General features: G+C 50.3%; 1 protein-coding gene across 1 annotated transcript in view; it reads left to right on the plus strand.

The window, feature by feature from the left end:
* Positions 1-19,007, plus strand: part of gli3 (GLI family zinc finger 3) — a 56,902-nt gene that overhangs the window by 30,855 nt on the left and 7,040 nt on the right. The window contains exons 4-10 of the mRNA XM_049748580.2: positions 1,285-1,390; positions 9,822-10,033; positions 11,571-11,729; positions 13,993-14,194; positions 15,328-15,556; positions 16,114-16,227; positions 16,535-16,675. Of these exons, the coding sequence (XP_049604537.1) occupies positions 1,285-1,390; positions 9,822-10,033; positions 11,571-11,729; positions 13,993-14,194; positions 15,328-15,556; positions 16,114-16,227; positions 16,535-16,675 (1,163 nt within the window). The remainder of the gene's footprint in view (positions 1-1,284; positions 1,391-9,821; positions 10,034-11,570; positions 11,730-13,992; positions 14,195-15,327; positions 15,557-16,113; positions 16,228-16,534; positions 16,676-19,007) is intronic.

Raw genomic sequence — 19,007 nt, forward strand, 5'->3', positions numbered from 1 at the left:
CCCCCCCTTGGCTGTATCTGTGGCCTCAAATGGCCTTCCTTTAGAATATCCAGAAGAGCAGCAGCAGTTAAGCCCTGAAGTAAACACCGAGGAGTCCCCACAGGAAGCTGTGGAGATGGATGGCAGGATGGATCCAGAAGACCCCCCCCCCCCACCCCCCCCCCACCCCCCCACCAGCACTTTGCCCCCTCCTGCAGTGTGTACATCCCCCCCGGTGACACATGGCTGTTTGCCTCACTAATGGACGTTTGCGCTGGCGTGAAAGAGGCAGCCGGCCGGCTCTGTTTAGACAGAGCTCGGCTTACGTAAACTTGGGAGCGCGACTCAAATAAACCACACGGGCCGCAGGCGCAGCACGTGTAGAGGGAGGAACACAGGATTCTGGGTAATGCGGTCCACTTAAGTTTGGGGCATTTGTTATGCTCTCAAATTGGCATTGCAGGCCAGAGCATCAGGCTTTAAAAACTACTGTCCCAAAACTTTTGTCCGTGTGGGCTCTGTTTGCAGCAGTGATGTGGTCAACCAACCTGAGCGCCCCCCCCACCTTCGTTCTTATAAAGCGCCGCTTGTTGAGCCGTCAGCCATCTGCTATGGCGCCGCCGCACGTACCCCGCCAGATGTTTCCCCCCACCGACAAAATAAAAAATGTACCCACAACTTGTATATATTAAAAAAGCAAACATACGGATGACATCAGAGCCTCATCGCGTGAAGGTATGCAGATGTTGACGCGCGCTTTGCCTCGGGGCGCTGCGGCTTGGCAACGTTCAAGTCACACGTGTGCGCCTGTGAATGAAGTCGCACGCGTGCGCGAGTGTGTGTTTAATGCCGAGGTGGAATGTCATTGCTTGTTGTTGCTGTTGAACTCCTTCCAAGTTTGACAAGGCCGGTGATTCGTAGGCTCGTCGCAGCTTGTCCGACAGTTCGCACATGCGCGCCAGCACACGTTTAACACGGTGGTGTGGCGTGTAAGTTATAGCCTTGTGTGTGTGTGTGTGTGTGTGTGTGTGTGTGTGTGTGTGTGTGTGTGTGTGTGTGTGTGTGTGTGTGCGTGCGTGTGTGTGTTTGTGTGTGTGTGTGTGTGTGTGTGTGTGTGTATCAACAAATTTGTGACTAAAAAATTACTTATTAAAAAGTGAAATGTACCCACAGTTGTTTTTTTTAAATCAGGACTAACGAAGCTTCGTGAACCATTTTTTGTGCAACTTTGCTAGTTTGCTGTTATAGTGCCACCTGTTGCTGTGGCGTCCATTTAGTTTCTGTGCTTTTTGTTTTTTTTGTCAGCTGCACCTCAGTTCTTCCCGGCCTTCCACCCGCCGGTGCCCATCGACGACAGACACGCGCAGGGTCGCTACATCTACGAGCCGTCGCCCGTGCCGCCTCTCCACGTGTAAGTAGCGACACGCCACACCACTCAATCACCTAACCAACATTTTTTACGGTTTTAAAATGCCCCCTCAAAGTATTTGAAAAGCTCTGAGAAAGAACTGAACATTCTGCCTGGTCAGTCTTGAGTATTTAAGTCTCCCCCCACCTTACACTCACCTTTAATCACACATTTCCACTCCCCCGCTGCAACAAGGCGTCATTTGTATTCGCCGTGTCGGCTCGCCTCGCCTCGTCGTCCTTGCGGCGTTTGTTGGGACACGGAGGAAGCGATCAGCGCGCGACGAGGACAAATTGGACAGGGCAGCTACTTGGGCCGCATTATGTTTGATATTCCTCATCATTATCAGCCCCCGCCCTTTCCTCGTCCTCTTCCTCCTCCACCTTCTCTTCACGCCGTCATATCTCCCCCTCGCCGCCGTGCCGCTAAGCGTAATGAATTTTTGATGCGCCCTCCTCCGCCGGCCCATCGCACCTCTGGGGGGGGGGGGGGGGAGCTGATTGATGCCCTGTGTCAGCGCAAACAAAATGGCAAATATAATTTAGCATTTAGCTTATGCGGAGATAATGGGGCCAACACGTGGCGGCAAACACGGCCGCGCGCCAACAAACAGGCTGGCTGGCTTGTTATCCGTCAGGGGGAGAAGGATGGCGAGCGGGAATTGAATTAAGGAGGGGACAAGTTATCTGCCGCCGCGACCGCTCGGCTCGCACAAAGTCTTGGAAGCTATAAACTCGTCTAAACTTGTTTTTGGTCGTCTGTACGGCGCTCCTCTATTCCCAATCAACCCAATCAAATCCCAAATTTCCGCTTGAAGCGGCGATGCATTCTGGGATGCGTCCCGTGGCCCGAGGACAGACTCCCGGAGAAATATGGCATTGTTTGAAACAAGTTCTCCTCGGTGAGAGGAATTCATCGTTATTAGCGCCGTGCCAACTGTGGCTAAGTACACGGGCGCTATTATTGCAGTACTTCCCCATGCAGCCTCTCATTATGGGCTGTAATTACACTTGGGTCGGACCCCGCGGCGCTTCCATCAATCCAGCCCGGCGTCCCCCACTTTTTTTTTTTTTTTTTTATGCCAGGCGTGCGAGTCCGCCGCAAACAACCTGCCGCGCTTGTTTCCTCATCCGCCGTCTGAACGCGGCAACGCAATCGCATCCTATTAGCGTGACGGCCTAATTGAAACATGTTTATTTATGGCCGCTGCTTTGGGACGAGGCGCGGCCGTTAGCGGCGCGGGCTTACGGGCTCCGGCGTTATGAGGCGGGCGGAATTGAATTAAAAGCTCATAAAATGAAATATGCTCCGTATTAGCTGTTTGACACTTAATTTGCCTTCAAATGAGCGGAGGAAATCACAAATTAACTGTCCTTTGTTTTTCAGCTCTCTTTCTTACCTCTCTGCCACGATTAGGCGAGGGGGAGCGCAATTACAGACACAGGCTAATCGTTTACTTTATGAATTTCTGAAGGGGGAGGTAACAATATGCCATTGAATATTAAAGCCCACGGCTTGGAAAGGGTGGTGCTGGATGGGGCTCGACTTGAAATCCTTAGAGTTCATTAATAGACATCTCCAGAGACGTAAATAAAATCGTGATTTACAAGGGTGAAGTTTAAAAAACTTGCATTTGCAAGTCTTTTTTTTTTCGAAAAGAGTAAAAAGTACTGTAGTTGACAGGGAGTATTGTTATATTGTCTCTCGACATGTGTTGCTCCACTGTTTGTATTCATATCGCTGTCGCTTCAGGGCTTATAATGCTGCAAGGTTGAATAGTTAGCTGCTCTATGGAGTTTCGCATTGTTTGCTAGCATAAAGCTAAACAGACTTTCTTCAAGGAATGTGGTTTTCTTCATTTCATTCTCTTGCCATCATCTAAAAAGTTGAAGTGAGGTGAAGCGTATCACTTTCACGTCAAACTGTTGCTCCAGTGAAGTGGACCGTAACAACTTACGCGCCTTTTCCAACAAGCAGCAGTTTCCTTCTAAAATCAACACATTCACAGCTGAAGAGCACACCCATCTGTGGGGGTCCCGCCGTCGCTTTTGTGCCGGGGGCGAGGGGTTCTCCAGCCCGGGGCGCCACTTTTATCGCCCGACCTCGGACAGCACGGCCAAGCTTTTGCGCCGTTACCTAGCGACCGGTCGCAACAATCGCAAGTATTTGCGCGGAGTCAATGATCGGCATTGGTGCTCAATGGTGGGGGGACCCCAGGCCCCTTGTTGTGAGGATAGCACTAACAAAAGCTTCTTATTGACTGAGCTGCCTTTTGACTCTGTGTGGATTTAGGAGATGATTACTCCAAATGAGTCAATTAAAGCAGCGGCTCTCAAAGTAGGGCTCCTCTGCAAGCCATCAAAACCATCTTGTGATATAACAAATTGGGCCCTGGACCCCAAAAGGTCCAGAATGAAAAGGCCTTGCAAGTCTAGTGCGCCGACAAAGAATTCTAACCACTGGGTACATTTTGAAGATTTATTTTCTCAAGACAGATTTTGCTGCCGCTGGTGTCCGAAAAAGGAAGTTATTTTCTGCATGTCTGGATGGCGAGGGCAGGGCGTGTATTTTGGATTTCTTTCGAGAGTGTGTTTGTTCAGCTGCGCGAGGATTTCATGCACGCAGAGGCCGTAAAAGACTGGACCCAATTGTGTGCCATCAATATCATTTGCAATGTTATGACAAAGTCAGAAGCGCTAAAGCTAAGCTATGCTAACGCACTCGCATAATGTTGCTTTGAGACTGCCTGAGTGACGACACTGTTATCAAGAATCTCGGAATTAGCATCGACTCTACATTCCACCACAATGCATATTTTGCGCCAAGTTTTATTGCTAACTTTCACACACAATGCCCTCTGTTGTGTGTGTGTTGTGTTTCTCAAGGATGTGGCCCTGTTTTGTTATTTACATAAACTGTTGTCAGAGCGCCCAATCTGCGCATGGAGGAGCGGCGCGGCGCTTAGCATAAAGAGCGCAGCCTTATCGCAAACCAGCTCCCCCTCCCGGCCCCCCATCCAGATGGGATGAAGCTGAGCGTGTGCACACGAACACACACATGCGCACACACACATGCATAGTGGAAGACAATAGGAAGACAAAAGGCCCTTGTGTAGTTTTGTTGTAAAAAGAAAATATGCGTGTTTTTCAAATATTTGCTTATGTTTGTCTTCTTCAGCAATTGATGGCCTGCATAGTTTTATTGCAGAGAAAAAGTTCAAAGTTACGGAGAAAGAAAAAAAAAGTTGTAAGATTGGAATGTTCTGAGAATAAAATATTACAAGCCGGAGAACGATTGCGTAATAAATCACAGCCATAATTAAGCACGCGTGTCCAATCATCTCCGTCCACATAGGGGGCGCTGTCACACCTGCGCCGTCCGCTTCTTCATCTTCCTCTCCGTATGTCGCGGGTCACCTCTCGTCCGTTGGCGCCTCCCTTTCGACTTTCCCACTTCCTGCGTTTGTGGTGATGATGGGGGTGGGAGGGGGGGGGGGCGGGACAGGCGGTCACGCAGTGGCTCTTCATGATTAATGGTGTTTATTCTTGACAGAAGCCTCCCTTTATTTATCTGCATTGCAGCCCGGCTGATACTATCAGTCACCTGAATGAAAAATATTCAGTCATACCAATTTTGCAGTATAATTGAGTAGAGTCACTTCCTTTCACTGTCCTCCTCCTCCCTCCCCCTCCTCCTCCTCTTCTTCTTCGTCCTCGCCGGCTCTCCGAGCTCTATCTGGCAGCCTTATCGTCGCCGCGGTAATTTTTCGCGCCGCGTTTGTTTGATATGGAGAGGCTGGCTTGAGCCGCATTTGACATAAAGCCTCTTCAATTTTCGAGCGGCGGGAAAAAAAAATCCCGAAAGTTATGCAGGGCTGTGTGAAAATGCAGCAGAGAAAGGAGATAAATAGACGGGGTAGATTCAAGCTACTTTATTATATCAGCAAGTTTTTTTTTAAAGTTTTTTTTTTTAGGACCTTAAATGGGCTGCTCCGTGCACTCCGCTGGGATGTTTTTGTTGTATTTGCAGATGGGAGTGGAGAGCCAAAAGGCCAGAGCAGTGGTTAATACGTCTGCCTTGCAGGTCTGAGATTCTGGGTTTGAGTCTGGGCTGTGTAGGTTTATTTTCTTCCCACATTCCAAAAGCAGCCACGTTTAATGAAGTCTAAATAAAGCTAATTGACCCAAATTTTAATTTAACTTTAACGAAAAGAGCTTGTGCTAACTTTCTAAATGACTCGTGTGATTTATGCTATTCTTAATCTGTAAATGTATCAAGTAACGTGTCATTTCAGTACATTAACAAAAGGCGAGGGGAGAGGGGGCTATATTCATCTCTTGTTTGTAGCATGTTAGCGGATTAGCGTTTCTTAGCAGCAGTGATTTGTCCCCAGCCATTCATGTTTGAGGTCTCCATTTGCGGCTCCCCCGTGGAGCACAAAGGAGGTGCGCGTCTGAGGGGACCTGATAACAGGCAGGTGTGTGTGTGCATGTGCATGCGTGTGTCCTCTGTGTGGCTTTTTTTTTTTTTTTTTTTTTTTTCGTAAACCAATCACCTGCAACATGGCTCTTGCGACGCTTACAAACACAGCATCCAACAATACACACGAGGATAAATTTTCTCTGCTCTGTTTGAACATCTAAAGTTGAGATCCTTCTTTGCCTCTTCTTCTGGCTTCTTAATTAAGTGACATGTCTTGCAGTCCAGCTCAGTGCTGCCAGGCATGTTGTGGCACACAGTGGTACTGCGTTCTAAATTCCGACTAGCCTATACGGTTGTGAAATCTATGGAAAAAAAAATTGGCGAAACTCTACGAAGCGTTCTTCTTGCCACAACACAAATGTGGACTTTGCATTAGTCTGATCGAGACGTCCAGACCCGACGAGTCCACTCCGGGGGCCACTTACTGCCAGCGAGCAAGGAGAGCCGGCCAAAGGAAGGCGGGCTGTCGTAAATCCGCTTTCTCAAGCAGCGGCGTTCTTTATCGCTTCCAAATTTCACTCCTTTTACACCAGCCAAAATGACTTTGCAGCGTATAAAAACGTTCGTCTTATCAGATGTGACGTCCGTTCCTCCTGATAGCTGATCGCTTCATGGCAAAAAGGCTGTCTTGTTTTTTAGAGTGAAATAATATAGTGGAGTGCAGCTTAAAAAAAAAGTTCTTTTATTTAACTTCAATTTTTAAAATGATTTTTATTTAAAATATTGACATCCATCATAATTGCTAATAGTGTTTTTTTGTAAGCGTCCTGCCGTATCGCGTCATATCGCGGCCGCTTGACGTTTTCCAAACCAAAATGTGAAATTTCAAGTGAACTGAATAGAACGTAATTATCATTGTAAATAATGATCACACTAATGAAACCAAAACATAATTGCTGTATAACCATAAATTGATTGAGTTTTCCCGCAGCCGTTTAGCGTTTTTCTGCATAACGCCGCCCCGTCGCGTGGGCCTCGGATGCGAGCGCCATGATGAAATATGAAGGTGCGCCGCTTGACGTTTTATTAGTCCAACAAGATGGATGAAATGGCCGCCGCAAAGTAGGCCGGTCGGCCGGCCGCTCGCTGGCTTCTCCACTCGCGCCCGAGCTTGTTGGGCTTCTCCATCCTTCCGCACTAATGCCGCCAAGTGTATATTAAGAGCCAGTGATGGATTTCATGGCGGAAAAGCCAAGAGATTCTTTCCGTCTCGTACCTGATGCTTCGCCTTTGTTCCCTCGCTGCTTTTGCTATGATGCAGCTCGGATCAATCCGAAGGATTACGCGTCTCCGGCGGCGCGCGCGCTATTGTTTGTGACGACTTCAGGCCCGACCGCGCGGCCACTCGGTGATGCGGCGGATTGAAAGGGAGGGAGGGGGCGCTACCATGCGGGGTTGAGTCACGGAACCACGCCGATTTCCTTCGCCTGACACGCTTGTGTGTGGGGGTCAGGGGTTGGAGTTTGGAGAGGGAGCGGGGTCTTTAGCTGCAGGCGCTGGGTGAGCCCCCTGCGCGCAAAAGAAAAGATGGATGCGCTTCCTTCCTGTTTTTGTTGTGAAGCGGCCCGCTAGCCCGGGGCAAGCCGCAGGAAGTCAAAACACTGACAGCTAATTCCGCCGCCGCTTAGACTCTCACCTTGCCCTCACCTGTAAACACAACAATGCTACTCGCTAGTTTGCGGCCAAAAAAGTCAAGCTCTTCGGTTGAACCCAGGGGGGTGGACCGTCCTCACATTTCTGCAAGATAGAAAGACCGTGTCAAAAAAATAATTTTACCCCTCCTGCACGCTTTAAAGTTTCCCTTAAAATAGTTGAGTGGTGTCAGGAAGGTCACTGGTGTAAAAAAAAAAAAGTGCCAAACAAATCATGCAAGTGACTCGCCGTGGTGCCCCCTGCAAGGACAACAGTGGAAATTCATCAAAGAGGAACCTTCCAAGCAGTGCTTGTAAAAAGATGTGGATTGTTCCCTGATTCGTTTGATAGTTCCGGGGTGGGTGGGAGGGGGTTGCGGGCATTTTGTGTAATTTCTCTTTCATGTTTCCTCAGTAGACTTGTTTTGTTCTTATCTCGTTGGCTGGAATGAGCCCTGATTGCAGCGTGTAAAAAAAAAAAAAAAAACGCCCGGCAATGGGAAGTTCAAAACTAGAATGAAAATCTGTCAAAAGCTGACGATCCACATTTGGATCATACGTACGCACTTCCTCTGAAAAAATTTAAAAATAGCAAAGATGGCAGTTAAAGTGTCCAATCGGGTTGGTGTTCTGAACTCGACGGGACCTTGAGTAGAAAGCCTGACCCCGCCCCCTTCCAGCTGAGGCCTTTGATGTTAGGGGGAGGGCGCGCCCCACCCATCGGGGTCACATATTTGGTCCGGGTGCCCGGCAACTCCCAGTATCATCCTGGCCAGGGCCTCGGCACGTTTGGCTGCGGGAGAACGAAGGAAAAAAAAAGTCCAATCAAAGCTGCGCCACTTGTAAATCAAGAACGTGTTACTGTGTTTCTTTGCGGTGCAGAGGTATTCCGGCGTGGCGCACTTCCTGTTGTTGCAGACCGCTGTGTCAACACCGGTCCGGTCTGGTCCAGCAACCGCCACCGCCACAATGATACCTTCAGTGTCCGAATGAAGCCGTCAAGCAAACGACCCAAAAAAAGTGTCTGCGTTGACGCGACCTCGCTTTCCAAGCAAAAGACGAGTCTCGCTTGGACGCCGTGGAGGAAAAAAAAAAAAGCCTCAAACATCTCCCGGTGGCATATTTATACCCTGGCACATCCAGTCGAGCAGGAGCGGGAATAAAACAACATCCTGTGGCCGCCCCGCGTGTTAACATGCCTCGTCGTAAAAGACGCCGCTTTGAGCCGCGGGGAAGGAAATGGATTCCACATGTGCGTTACTAACCCTTTCCTTGCACGCCGTCGGCGAGACATCATCGGGGGGCTTTGGGGGGGGCCGCGTAAATCTTTGTGAAGGTGTGGGAAAAGTGACACGTTGGCTTCATCCACGAAACCGGACAGTTGGGTCGGTTTACTCTCGCGCACAATATTGGACTTTGTAGGCAATGATTCTTCTGAGCTCATTAGTACGGCACTAATATTCATCGTTCTTTGCAGAGGATCAAGAATTCCCTGTATGACTGTTACATACTGTGTCTGTTTTTTTTAGCACCGCGATATTGATGCTATCTGATGTTAGCATTAAGCTTGTGGAATGAAATGATTAAAAAAAAAAAAGGGATCAAAGTACAACTTTAGTGTTGATGTGTGTGAGACATGTCATCACACACTCAAGCGCAGTGAAAGCCTTGAACGCACTCCAGCAGACCCTTTGGGCTAATTAAAGAAAGGCGCTGTTAGCAGTGAGCGTGTGTTCAAGTGTGTGTGTGCGCGACCTTTAATAATGTGTGCAGGGCTCATTATTGGCCCCGGGCCTGAGCTCTTTCATTAGCTGTGGAGCGGAGGGCCGACGGGGGGATCAGGGGACGGGGCGGAGGTCGTAATTGGGCCGTTCCGCTCGCCCCCCTTCGAGGCTCAAGGTCACGGCGAGACAAACTCTTCGGCCACGTCTGGCCGATCGCTCACTCACCCCTCCCTCGCTTCTTCTCGCTTCCTCCTGGGGTCTTTGGTCACAGCGTACGAGGGTCTGCTGGGAGGAGGAAGCGAAGAGGGGGAGATGCGGAGGGGCTAATTCGGTCTAATCTCTCAACCCGTTAATGTGCGACTGATATGTGGATTTCTCCTCGTCCTCGAGGGGGGGAGGCCTTTGTGATGAAGGCCGTCATTAGGAAGTTTCCTACCCCTCCTAGCCAATTACAAGAATGGAGACGGCAGAAACTTTTTGTCCGCTTTTATTGCACACATCAGAAAAGATGAAGAGAATAAGTTCCGTGGAAGTGCTCATTATTGGGCTGATCACATGTTTCAAAGTTGATGATGGATTTTGTTCCCCTCCCCGCAGGCCTCCGTCGCTGGCGGGCAGTCCGGCCTTCTCGGACATCTCCCTCATCCGCATCTCGCCACAGCGCAACCCCTCGGTGGGGGCCGAGTCTCCCTTCCACCCGTCGCACCCGTACATCAACCCCTACATGGACTACCTGCGTTCCCTGCAGCCCCTGGCCAGCCCGTCCATCTCCGTGCTGTCAGCCACCAGAGGCCTCAGCCCCGCCGATGGTGAGAACTGAAAAAAAATGTGGTCGGGTAATCGCTGCCATTGATTAGTCAGCTTTGATCAGGACGCACCCGTTTGCCGGGATCAGGCTATTTCCTGGCGGGGGAGAGGCAAGCAGATCCGTCTCTATTAGGACCCAGGGGCTCGCTCAGATGCTATCCGGCTGATGAGGGTCATGTGATGCGGGGGGGGAGGGGGCTCAGGAGGCTAATCCTTTTGATCTGTGAGTCATGTCCAAGACCAGCAGGGTCACGTACTGTTCCAACACAGCAGGGGAGGGGAAGGCGGGGTCTGTAATAGGTCTTTGATGAAAATATGTTTACATTTGATAGACGCCATATTTGAATGTGAACATTTTGAATTCATTATTTTGATTTGTTTGCATCCGTTTAAATTGTGTTTGTGCTTGTGCAAATGACACCACTTCATTAGGTACACCCTTTTTGGTTTTAGTTCTTGATGAGTCTCACTTTAATTTCCCCCCTCTATGCTCTTGATCTGTACACTAATTAGCTCTTTTAATCAGCGCTCTGGTTAATTAACTCATCCGTGGCAAGTCGCCTTCTTATTGGACACTTAAAAAGGAGCATTTGAGTGCTGATGAATGACTGAACGGTATCTAATGGAGCTTTAAAAGTGGGTGGGATCCTCCGTTCGCTCATTGTGTGTTCCATCAGCAGTAAAAGTGCCCAAGAACAAACACACACACACACACACACACACACACACACACACACACACACACACACACACACACACACACGCAAGCAAGATGCCCCTAGGATGGCACTAGGATGCCAGCGTTCCTTCTTTAGAGAGCCAAGCAAAGCTCTCCTTCTTCTCTTTCTCGGTGCAGCACGCACACATGCGTCCTTCTGAATGGGCCACATTACGGCTCAATGCAAATGCAAAGCTCGGGTGGAACCGCTCAGACAATCGACAAACTCCCCACTTCTAACAAGGATATAATACCCAGATCAAATTAATTTAGCTTCCCCCCACCACCCCTACTTATGCTGCCAATCGCATGCAGGAAATCTCCTCATCGCGTCTTTTCTGGAGAGAGTGGCGTGGGGGGGGGGGGGAGTCTGTGGTTCTGAACACATTCCATCTACGCATCCAAACCCGCCGTCTTCTTTCAGGGAATATTTGCATAAGGAAAAGCCACCAGCGCCAGATGTTTATTTTTAGGCAACCGTTGAACGACTTACGGAACGCCATACCGAGGGGGAAGGACTCAGCGAATGAAGGCGAAGACGGAATGAAGGCGGGATATCTAGCGCTGCTGCGTGCGGCCAAGGTTTAGGCCTTTTGTTTCGCTGCTCGCCTATCTGCGCGCGGCAGATAGCTAGCTACACGTGCCAACGAAAACACTCGACGTCAAAAAAAGATCAACATCTCAAAACCGGGTCAGATGGGTCAGTTGGACCTGCTGCATGACCATATAAGAAAAAAATCAAAGGGTGCATTACAAATTGCTTTGCAAGTGTTTTCAATTTCAATTTGACGCATTTTCAACAGGAACTTGTGTGTGTGCAGCCCCCCATGCAGGCCTGACGCCTTCCGAATACTACCACCAGATGGCGCTGCTAGCGGGCCACCGCAGCCCTTACTCGGCCGACCTGCTCCCGTCCGTGACCTCGGCCGGGGCGAGCGCCGCTGGCGCCTTGCACATGGAGTACCTGCAGGCCATGGACAGTAAGTGCAAAACCCAGACACCATCTGAAAATTCTTTTGTATGACGAAATATCACTAAAATTTACAAGATGGAGTCTCTTTTTCAAATTTTTTTAAATGAAAAGCTGACGCTCGATGCTTAGCTTAATAAGAAGCGGGGCGAGGTCGGAGCCGCGCCTCGTCGTCTTGCCGACAAACTAATTAAAAGTCAACAAAGTTTGCGCGGCTATCGGGAAATTAATTGCTATTAAGCGGCTATTGGAGTGTCCCGCCATTCATCACGGGGGAAATCCTTTCTTCTTTGTCACGTTTTAAGATTAATGGAGTGAAACAAAACAATTAGGGGCACGTTTAAGCGGCCGTGCGCTGCTCTGTACTTAAAAGCGGCTTGTGATCATCGGCGGCTAAAAATTCATCGGCAGCTAAAATGCCAACAGAATGGACTCCATTAGGAGGCTTTCCGTGATAATCTGGACGAGGGTGACTTTTGGAGCGTAATTAGCGACAGTGTGAGCTGTGCTAAAGAAACAATGGGCCTGTTAGCCTCGTAGCGCTTTTCACAGGCTTGTGTCTCTGTTCCCACTGCCTAATTAGTGCCAAAATGCTCGGATAATAGCGTGATTGGATTCATTGCCCGATTTGTGGTCGATTAGAACCTACTTTCTTTCATCATCACAAGTAAATGTTTGAATTCAGGTTTTATAGCCAGTCGAAAAAGTGAACACAAACAAGCATTGTGCTAAAGCTAATTGTATCAAAAGCGCTACATTACAAACTATCAACAAAAAATAGTAATTAAAGAAAGCTTATGCTATTCATTCTGAAGATGTTTCAAGATGGTGAAGGAGACTTTTCCGCATGTGGTTGGCGCCCGGGATAGAAAGGCCTCTCGGGACTGATGTTTATTAGCGCGCCGCTCAAATGATGAATCGGCCTCACGCCGGGACAGAGAGAGAGGGGCGTCCCGGCCCCCCGAAGCACAACTGTCCCTCTAATTTCCTCTTGATTTATGGACAGCCGGCCCGCTTATGCACCGCCTCATTAATTTCTGTGGCCGCGCAAGGATTCCGACAGCGGACTGACAGAGCCTCCAAAAACTCAGGGATGCCGACGTGGCGGGAAGCGGACAAATAAAATCAAGACATCACATTCAGGGACCCCGAAGAATCGATGTGCGTGTTCTTGGAAATCTTTTTGGGAACCTCAAAAAATTAGCGCCAGAACCATATGGATTTTTCATGTTAGAAATTGAACAGGAAGTCGGCCATTTTGTTTTGAAGCAGCCTTTTGGGGCCACATTTAAAGGTGAGTGTATTGCCAAACTCCGTCTAGCAAATTTGCCCAAATGAGTCCCAATTAGAAGCAGGTGTCCTCGATTGATGGATGATGCTCTCAAATGTGAGCGGAGTTTGATTATTAGTTTGAGGATTTGAAAGGGCTTCGTAATCGTAGACTTGGCAATACTTTCTCCATGTTTGTTTATGTAAAGGTAGTTGTTGCTTTGCTTAAACCCTTATGTACAAACCCGCCACAACAGTTTTGACACACACACACACACGCACACACACACGCTGATTAACATGTGAATGGAGCGTTCTGTAATCGTTGGATGTGTCAACTGAAGAGACGGAGCATTTACATTTGGGAGATGGATGGATTGTTGTGGGGGACGTAAATACGGGGGTGGCTGTGTGTGCGTGCGAGGGGGGGGGGGGGGGGTGGCGGGTGATTTAGACTGCGTAAGCCGTTTTTGTTTCCCTTTTATGAAACAAGCCGAAATGTTTTATTTGCGAGTCTTGAGTCACAAAGTCATTGTGTCACAGTGCCGCATCCCTTCATTGCCCCCCCCCCTTCATTCCCTCCGCCCCCCTCCCACTGTTGTTCGCTGTCTTGTTTGTGACATCGCCGTGTGAAAAGACAACAAAAGTCATGTTTTAATCTCCACCCGTGGCTCTTTGTGCGTGTGCGCAGAGAATGGCGGCCGCCTTTTGCCGCCTTTTTTTACCCATTCAAACCATTTTTTTTTTCTTGATTGCATCTGAATGAGGAGTCAAATTGGACCGGGAGACGTATTAGCATACACCGTCGGAGCATTCGGCCCGACATGAAAGACTTGTTTTCTTCGGCGTGAAATGCAAGCAGTGCATCAAGTGACAGCCGAGCACTCAGTCACGCCATCGCTTTTGTTGCGTGATTGACAAAGATGTCATCTGGAAAACTTTTGTAGTGCTCGAAATGAATTTCTTTTCCGGACTCGGAATGAGCTTTTCGGTCCTTCTCGCAGGTTCTCGCTTCTCGAGCCCCAGGCTGCCGTCGCGGCCCAGCAGGAAGCGACCGCTGCCCATCTCGCCGCTGTCGGAGCACAGCTTCGACCTGCAGACCATGATCCGCAACTCGCCCAACTCGCTAGTCACCATGCTCAACAACTCCCGCTCCAGCTCCTCCACCAGCGGATCCTACGGACACCTGTCGGCCGGAGCCATCAGGTAAACCCGTCACCAATCACTCTACGATGAGTAACATGACGTAAATGTTAAACGCTTCAATTCGGATTGATAGCCCAAAATGAACTATTATGGCCCCGGTATAGACCCCTGTGGGACGCCACACTCAATGTCATGGTCTCACTCGGCGGAGAACCTCGCTGTGTAAACTCGCTCTGTTGTGACATCACAGTGGGGCAGAAGTGCACGAGGGCTCGCTCACAGACACTTTTTCAGAAATGGACGACAAAAGATTTCCTCATGTTGGCGTCGAAGAGCGTTGAATGTTGTGGGTGACCATTCATTGTGACGGCTCGCTCTCTCAGCGGTTCATAAGTCTGCCGATCTTATTACGGGCGCGGAGGGAAATCGATGTGCTGAGACGCATTTGGGGACCCGCGAGCTTGTCATATCAGTCACGGGTGCGCCGCCTCGGCCTATTTGGGTCCTGTCATCGGGATGGCGGTCCGAGTCGGCGGCGTGATTGATCAGGCTCCCTGCGCGGATCGCTGATCAATGGCCGTGGGTGGGGCCATGGATCTTTCCCCCGCTGCTCGCTATCTTCTTTTCCTCGGCCGCTCGTCCGTCCGCTGGGGTGACTGACACCAGCCGCCAGGGAGGCGGCGGCTCCAGCCGGCTGAGAAAGGCTCACCCACACGGAGTCTTGACACCGATACACTTTGGACATTTTGATTTTGAGTTCAAAGCAAAACCGTCGTCTTCACCACCAGGTAGAGCGACGAGAACAGAAGTACTGTATAAAAGTCACCTGACTGTTTTTCCCCCCCCAGTGGATTCTAACTTTGCACTTGAAATCAACCTTCCTGTTTTTGCAAGGCTTTGATGAACCAAGCTCAATTTCACACTTTTTATTTATCGTGCGAATCGTCGCCTGCTCCGAGCATGTCGCCGCCGCCACTAAAGCTTCGCCGCCGGGCCAGCTGGTTCCGGCATTAGCGCAACCTCGTCTTCTGTCAGATTGTCCTCGGGGTGCTGGTGGGTGGGGGTGGGGCTGAGCAGCAGAGGCACTCTGCCGAGTGAGCCATCACTGGAATGATGCCACTTTGTTATTTCCGTTTACTTCTCATCTGAACAATTGTGACTTGTGGTTTGTGTGCGTGTCTGCTTGCGGCTAGCCCGGCGTTGAGCTTCGCCTACCCGCCCACGCCGGTGGCCCTGCATATGCACCAACAGCTGATGGGCCGCCAGCCAGGTTTGGCGGGTTCCGCCTTCGGCCACAGCCCACCGCTCATCCACCCGACGCCGGCCTTCGCTACCCAGAGGCCCGTTTCTGGCTTCGCTGCGGCAGCCGCCGCCGGGCTGGCCGCTGCCGAGCGTTCGGCCATCTCGGGCGACTCTTCACAGGTGAGAGAAAGGGGCGGCTCTGCCAACTTGACAAATGGGAATTGTGTGTTTGTTTTAAAGCACATTGCAGTCCTTATAAAAAGAAGAATATGACACCTGATTGCCACCATTTCTTGATGTCATAAGAAGCAATGTAATGCTAAATAAAAACAGCCACGGAAGAAATGAAACTTCCGTATCTGTACTTGTACTCAAGTACAGCGTGAGAGTACCACCTCTGGCCATTCATCACATCACGGCAGTAATAGATACCATAGCCGCTGCCGCACGCCAGCCACGCCTCGCAAACGCCAGCCGTAGCGTCCGTCCTCCCGGGAGTTACGCCGCCCGACAGCGAGGGGCTTGTTAGCATCGCAGCTCGCCGCTCACTCCATTAATCACAAGAGAAGGGGGGGGCGAATATTGACACGGATGGATGGATCCAAAGGGGTTTTACTTTGCTTCACCTGCCGCCGACTGTATGTGCGGGCCCACGCTTGAAGCGCCTATTCCGTCTTGACTCGGCGTTGTGTCAAATGTACCAGACAAAACGAGGACATCCTGTTTCTCGTGTGCAGGCGAAACCCACCAGCGAGTCGGCGGTGAGCAGCACGGGCGACCCGATGCACCACAAGCGTTCCAAGATGAAGCCGGAGGAGGAGATGCCCAGCCCGGGCGCGCTCAGCATGCAGGTACTTAGGGAAAAAGCACGTCGTCCATGTTATTATACAAAAGTAGTTCCCACACACACACTCGCTCCCATGCTGGAAAAAAGCCGTAAAAATCGAAGTCTGCCTCTCGAGGCCAAATTCTCTGGGCCAGTGGTGACTCGCGTCGCCGATGCCAAGCCGGACATGATATGGAGCTTTCAAAATTGGAACTTCAAGATCTGTTTCCAGCATCGGAGCAGAAATATCCCCGCGTTTAATGTCAGGCTGCCATTTTTCGGCCAGTCAATTTGTTCGGCAGCTTGAGTGAAGCGACGCGCTTGTGTGGCAGGATCACCCCGACGGCATGACGCTGGTCAAGGAGGAGGGCGACAAGGACGACGGCAAACAAGAGCCCGAGGTGGTCTACGAGACCAACTGCCACTGGGAGAACTGCTGCCGCGAATTTGATACGCAGGAGCAGCTCGTGCAGGTAAAAGTCCAAAAAATGGACACACGTATCAAAAATAGAAGGTATGATGTGTTGTAATGGAAAATAAAGCATATTAATTGGGGGAGGGGAACCAATCACTTGTCAGTGATGCTTCTTAGGAGCCATCAAGTGTGTCTGTGAAGCTTCTTTGTGAGGTCACAGTGCTCAGCCAACAAAATCATCTCCTGTCAGACACCAAGTTGGAGGAGGGCGAGCGGGAAGAAGACGAGGATAGAAAGATCCGGCGCTCTGCGCGCTTGTCTCGTCTGCGTCTTGACACGGCAATCGTGGTGGTAACCTCTATCTATAATTGATATCCTCACCTGCCGGGCGCCCGCCTTTGAAGGGCGAGGCTCAAACGCTTGAGGAGCTTGACAACTTCTTGCGCCTCTCGCAGCCGGCGGGGGGGGGGGGAGAGGGAGGGGAAAGGAAGGAGATCCCCTCGCAGCAGGTGGCCGCAACGTATGAGCTATTCTCGCTTTCTCATTCTGAACAAAATCCATCAATTCAAATCAATTCTTAATTCTTTTTGCTAGTTGAATTCTCATTTGCCACGCAAATGTCATTAAAAGCCAACCCCCGACAAGAACACGCTATTTTCCGCGTTGTGCCCCCCCCCCCCACCTCCTCGGTAATAGGATAAGTACAGTATTTGGACCACAGTGGGTCCCCCTCACAAGGCTGCTGGAGGGTTTGAAAGGGGAGGGGGGGAGTCGGCTTGATGGGGCGGACGGGGGGGGTTCCATATAAGCAAACAATAGAGGCCCCCTTCCCCACCTCCACATTTGTCTTCTGAAATAGCTTTAGGGGGGGAACTAAGAGAAAAAAAAGATGGCCGCGTGTAGACCTCCATCCAACAATATCCATTTGGATCGGGACCAAGTTGTTCCTATTTGCTCTGAGGGCGGCGTTGAAACGTGGCCGCGCCTTTGCGCTTGGCCTCATTTTGCCAATTAAGCCTTCACACCACCCTCGTCGCGCTCCACCTTGTTCAAAAGCTCTCGGCGCATATTTTGCAAGCCTCAAACATGCCGAACGCAGGCGGCGCGGCGCCGTGCGGCGCGGCGCTACTTTATCGGCGGTGCCGATAAGATAAACGTGGGATCTGTGCAATTTAGCTCACTTATCGGGCCGCGCCAGTCAGCACAAGCGAGGCGGGTGTCACTTTTACTTTGCGCTCTTTATTTCATTGATTCCATTTGTGGCACTCGCCTGCTCAATTGGACTCCCCTCTTGATTTCGGGGGGTGGGGGGGACCCCCAACATCCCCCCACTCTCATTTTCACTTTCATTTTCCCTCCCTGTCGTTTTCCCCCCCAGAGGGACGACTTTTTCAAGATAAGGCCTGGTGGCTTCTTTAATGTCGAGCTTCAAGTGCTTCCCCCCCTCCTTCCCCGCTCTCGCATAATGCCCTCCTATGGCCTTTCTACGCCTTCCTGTATTGTTACTCAGTCCATGACAAAATTTGTGCCATCAACAATCACGAATGCAGTCTTAAGATTGTTGATTGCTTGCACTTGGTCCAATTTGGTCTTGGTGGTCCGCATATGTGTGTCACCTCCATAGGTGGCGCTGGTGAGGGCTTGTTTGCATCACCAATGTTGAAGGCACATCAACGTCAAGTAAAAATGCCATTACGCCACGCCACCGCCACCCCCCCCCCCTCGTCTTCTAACTGCAGGCGCAGGCCTTTAATTGGTAAAATGCAGATTTTCTTTTTTTCGATGGAGAGAAGGATTAGGCCGCTTATCGGCGTGGAGTATCTTGCCGCAAGATGAAAAGAGTGCGCTGAATTACACATGCCAACTGCGCCCCCCCCCCCTTGCAACTGCCCCCCCTGTCCCCACACCCAGCCACCGCCTCCCCTCTTTCGTCTTTTGCCTCGCCTCCCCGCGCTTTTACAACAAAGCGCTTTGCCGAGTGACATCACAAAAGAGCGTCTGATTTATTAGGCGGCCGTTTGATAAAAGCTAAACGACGTTGCGGGTCCCGAGGCTTGTGGGGGAATTGCCGTGTAAACATTCTCATGCATGAGGGGCCGCGTACCACCGAGACTCGAGTGAGGACGCGAGGCCCGGCTGCAATTTGTACCTAGCACTATTTCTTCCATCAAGCTATTTTATTTCCCCGGCTGGTTTACGGCCAGCCCGTCCCAAGTGGAAGCTGATCACGTGACTGACAGCAAGCTTGTTTATATGCACAAAAGTGTGTAAAATAAAAGTAGTGCTCTGACACCCTGGTGTCCGAACTTTGTTGAAGTAAGAGGAGGAATTTCATGGAGACAGGTCATTGTCCTTTCTAATCTCAAAGTATTGCTGAGGTGCCATCTTTA

The sequence above is a fragment of the Syngnathus scovelli genome, chromosome 18 (genome assembly GCF_024217435.2).
Source record: "Syngnathus scovelli strain Florida chromosome 18, RoL_Ssco_1.2, whole genome shotgun sequence".
NCBI lineage: Eukaryota > Metazoa > Chordata > Actinopteri > Syngnathiformes > Syngnathidae > Syngnathus > Syngnathus scovelli.